The 4,455-nt window shown below is 41.8% G+C and overlaps 1 protein-coding gene across 1 annotated transcript; it reads left to right on the plus strand.

The window, feature by feature from the left end:
- The first annotated feature begins 2,056 nt into the window (after positions 1–2,056).
- Positions 2,057–3,845, plus strand: LOC143810115 (uncharacterized). The gene is made up of 2 exons (XM_077293009.1): positions 2,057–2,723; positions 2,829–3,845. The coding sequence occupies exons 1-2, from the start codon at positions 2,371–2,373 to the stop codon at positions 3,097–3,099; spliced, it is 624 nt and encodes a 207-aa protein (XP_077149124.1). The 5' UTR covers positions 2,057–2,370; the 3' UTR covers positions 3,100–3,845.
- Positions 3,846–4,455: the final 610 nt, after the last annotated feature.

Genomic DNA, 4,455 nt, shown 5'->3' on the forward strand with positions numbered 1-4,455 from the left:
ACCTACTTTTAAGGAGAGAAAAAAGTTCTCCTGAAGCTTTCCATATACTTTAAAGAAAAACTAAGGTCAATAAAAGTCAAATCCCTAAACAGATGTATAGCTGTAACCAAATCGCAGAATATTAAATCCAGCATGAAGACATCCTAAAGACCTCTATCCATTCTCTGTGAATTTTCTATTTTGTGGAGTTGATCATCTGCCTTCTACATTGGCATAGGAACAGGATAGTTGGTGCATAATTGGTTGGTAACGTGAGAATTTACAGTAGCTGGGCCTCCAAGTTTGATTTGTGTGTTTGCCAATACTGTTATCTAGATTTCTTTCCACAATATGCTCCATCTGCCTAAGCAAACAGCTCACTCAGCTCCATGTTCTAGTATAAATATGTCTACAAAACCTTTTATCAAAGGGTTGATTAAACTTGATTGGAACAATACAAGGATGTAGTTCGGCTCTGATTGCCAGGAGACTGCTTTTACTCAACAATTAAAATTTAGTTATAAGCTATTGACTACTGACTCAGGACACTATACACTGGCATTTAAAAGTTTGGGCACCCTTGGTCAAAATTAGACATGAGAGAATATGTTCGGCTCCCTCTTTATTCGGCAAGCTATAGCGCTTACCGAAGAAGCTGCAGCCGGAACCCGGATACCTGGAGCGCTCCCGATAATCAGGTGTCCGGTGCCGCAGCTGCATGTGTCACGGCTGTGTGACTTTCACAACACATGCAGGGAGAGTCTGTGTGTTGTGCCTGTCACACAGCCATGACACATAATTATCGTAGCGCTCCAGGCATCCAGGTTCCCTCTGCAGCTTCTTCAGTAGGCGCTGTAGCTTGCTGAATAAGGAGGGAGCCGAACATATTCACTCATGTTTAGTCAAAATTACTGCTATTGTGAACAGTTAAGCAAGTTAAAGATGAATTGATCTCTATTTTAGGCAAAAAAAATACATTGTCAGTTTTTTCATTTTAAAATTACAAAAAGGAAAATGGGCCAACGCAAATGTTTGCATGATTAGTACCTAGTAGCGCCCCCTTTTTAAAGTATCATAGTTTGTAAACAGTTTTTGCAGCCAGCCAAGAATCTTTCAACTCTTGTTTGAAGGATTTTCATCCATTTTTCCTTGGAAAATTCTTCCAGTTCTGTGAGATTCCTGGGTCGTCTTGCAAGCACTGCTAGTTTGAGGTCTAGCCACAGATTTTCAGTGAACTGTGAGGGCCATTGTACAACATTCAGCTTGCACCTTTTGAGGTAATTTATTGTGGATTTTGACGTGTGTTTAGGATCATTATCCATTTGTAGAAGCCATCCTCTTTTCAACTTCAGCTTTTTTACATTTGGTGTTATGTTTGTATCAAGAATTTGTTAAAATTTCGTTGAATCCATTCATTTTTGTTTTTGATCTGGGTTTCTGATGATTTCGTTGTTTGTACCTTGAGTGGATAATTTTGGGCTCCTAAGGGGGCAATTTTCAATATCTGGTGGGTTCTAATCAATAGATCACCATTATATGGATATACCTCCTTTGGTTCACCATTCAATATATCCTGTACACCTTCTTTTCCTTTCTAATTACTGCGGCACACTGTTTGGTTATTGACTGTATGTCTTTCATGTCCTGGTATGCAGCTAGGGCAATTTAGGCTGTATTCAGGGTGAGCCGACGATGAGCGGGGGCGCCACTTTGCACTCAACATGGGGTGCCAACCTCCGCTGTAATGAAGGGTGTACTAGGGTATAATAGGGCCTCTCTAGGGCGTACTGTTATTATCCACCACCTAGTCCAATACTGGACCAGCTGGTTGCAGCTTCTGATAAATTTGTCTGTGGTATTTTAATGATCTTAATTAAGATCTGAAACCTTGGTCAAAGTTATCTGAGCACACAAAACTCCAAAGGTGCCCAAACTTTTGCACTGGTCCATTGGTCTTTTTGTATTTTTTAAAATGTAAAAAAGTACAATATATTTTTTTTCCCCCTAAAATACAAATTAAATGTGTCTTCTTTAACTTTAGGCTTTTTAGAAATCATTTAATCTTCAAATTGCTTAGGCCTCTTTCACACTTCAGTTGTGTGGCGTCAGTTGGGTCCGACATCATGGCGGATCGACGGATCCGTCAAATTTGGTGCAAAAACGGTTTTAACGGATCCGTTTTTTTAACGGATCAGCTGCCCTGATCCGTTAAAAAACGGATCCGTTAGAACCGTTGCGACCGTTTTTACATCCGTTGTAACCGTTTTTTGACGGATCCGTTTTTAAAAAGGGGAGGATTTCAATGTGATTGGCTACTGGAAACTACTGGAAAACTATATATAGCGTGTATTTACACCACATCTTTGAAAGGTTGTAGAGAAAGTGGTAGAAATGGAAGGAGTCCTGGCGAACATTGCAAAGATCTATGCGGATTTTACTTTTGAGGCAAATCAGTTGGCAGTCAGCGTTCGAGAGAGGGAGGAACGAAGACTGCGAATCCTACGGCAGCGGCGGAAGAGAAGGCTGTGGATCCATCCCATCACAGCACAACGTATGACCCGTGGTGTTTATTCCACGCTTTACATGGAACTAAGGGAAAACCCTCAAAAGTTCTTCAATTATGTGAGGATGAGAGCTGAAAATTTCGAATTTTTATTGGGCTATGTGGAAGACTGCATACGGAGACGAGACACCCAGATGCGATTCTCAATATCACCAGCAGAGCGTCTCATGGTGACTATTCGGTAAGTAATTTTTTTATTAAATGATTCTCATTCATCAGACTTATAACTGTGTTGTTTTTTTTAACATTTTTTTTATTAAGTATTGTCTTTTCGTTTTGTTAACAGATTCCTTGCAACTGGAGAGTCGTTCTCATCCCTCCATTTTGAATTTCGACTTGGGATATCCACCATCTCCGGGATCATCAGAGACACCTGCCGGGCATTGTGGGAGTGCCTACAAGTGGAATACATCCCAGAGCCATCACAGGAGAGGTGGCTGGAGATCGCCCAAATTTTTCATCAAATTTGCCAGTTTCCAAATTGTGTTGGAGCAGTTGATGGAAAGCACATAAGGATCGTCAAACCTTCAGGCTCTGGATCACAGTTTTATAACTAGAAGAAGTATTTCTCTATTGTGTTGATGGCCATAGCTGACGCACAATGCAAGTTCATCGCTATGGATATCGGTGCGTATGGACGTGCAAATGATTCGCAAATCTTTAAAAATTCACCAATGGGGCGCCGTTTATATGGAGAGACATTTGATTTTTCGCCCCCTAGACCTCTCCCTGGAACCACCGGTCCACCGTTACCATTTGTTTGCGTTGGAGATGATGCCTTCCAGCTTTCACCACATTTGCTTAAACCCTTTGGAAGTAGTGGACTGACCCAGAGGAAGAAAATTTTCAATTACCGTTTAACCAGAGCACGCAGAGTAGTGGAATGTGCCTTTGGCATCCTAACTGCCAAATGGAGAGTGCTACTAACTGCCATTAAACTGCAGACTGAAACTGTCGATGATGTGGTCAAAGCGTGCGTTGTCCTGCATAATTTTGTTCTATCAAAAGAACAAGTTTCCCTGGAGGATAATGTTTCAGAAAGCACCTTACGGGATTACCAAAACCCCACTTTTCGCAGTCCAGTAGCAGTCTGCAGAATGCGGGACAGTTTTGCTGACTACTTCATGTGTCCTGCAGGATCAGTTGACTGGCAGTATGAAATGGTGTAAAAAAATTTTTCTTTTTATACTTGTAAAAATACCAATTTTTGTTTGCATACAAAATCTTTGTACTTTAATGCAGCATTGTATGTTTTGCAACGGTACCCTTTAAACACTGTTATTGTTACTATTGCCATAACCTTGGTGACTTAAAAAATTAAAAGAAAAAAAAAGAAAGACAATAAAATTGTTTTTAAACCAAAAAACTGTTTATTTATTGACTTTTACAGATTCTCATAGTTTTGGGTGGAGATAGTAGCGGAGGGACTGACAGGCGGGCGGACCACGTCGAGAGTGGGGGACAGGACATCACGGGGAGGAACAGAAGTGGAATGGGTGGTGAAAACATGAGGTTGTGTAGAGAGTTGAGGTGCAGATGTGGTGTGTGTGAGGTATGAAGGTGTTGCTGGGATTGATAACGGAGAAGTTAAAGGGGAAGAATGGAAGGGGGACGTTAAAAACTGGGAAAGACTAAGGGGGGAAGGAACAAATGACGAAGGAGTAGAATGGACGGGAGGAGGACGTACAGGAGGAGGACGGACGGGAGGATAGACGGTGGATTGAGAGGGGAAAGGTGTTGACACATGAAGGGTAGGTGGAGGGGAATGGGATATCGCCTGCGCTAGAGCAGTGTGGCAGCCTTGCATCACATGCATCTGCAGGTCAGGAGTTAGATTTTCCATGTGCCTGAGGACCGCCTGAAAAAAACAGTGCCTTGGTGACTGGTTTGCATCTGATTGCATCCTATCAAGA

This window comes from Ranitomeya variabilis, chromosome 2 (genome assembly GCF_051348905.1).
Source record: "Ranitomeya variabilis isolate aRanVar5 chromosome 2, aRanVar5.hap1, whole genome shotgun sequence".
In the NCBI taxonomy this organism is placed as follows: Eukaryota; Metazoa; Chordata; class Amphibia; order Anura; family Dendrobatidae; genus Ranitomeya; species Ranitomeya variabilis.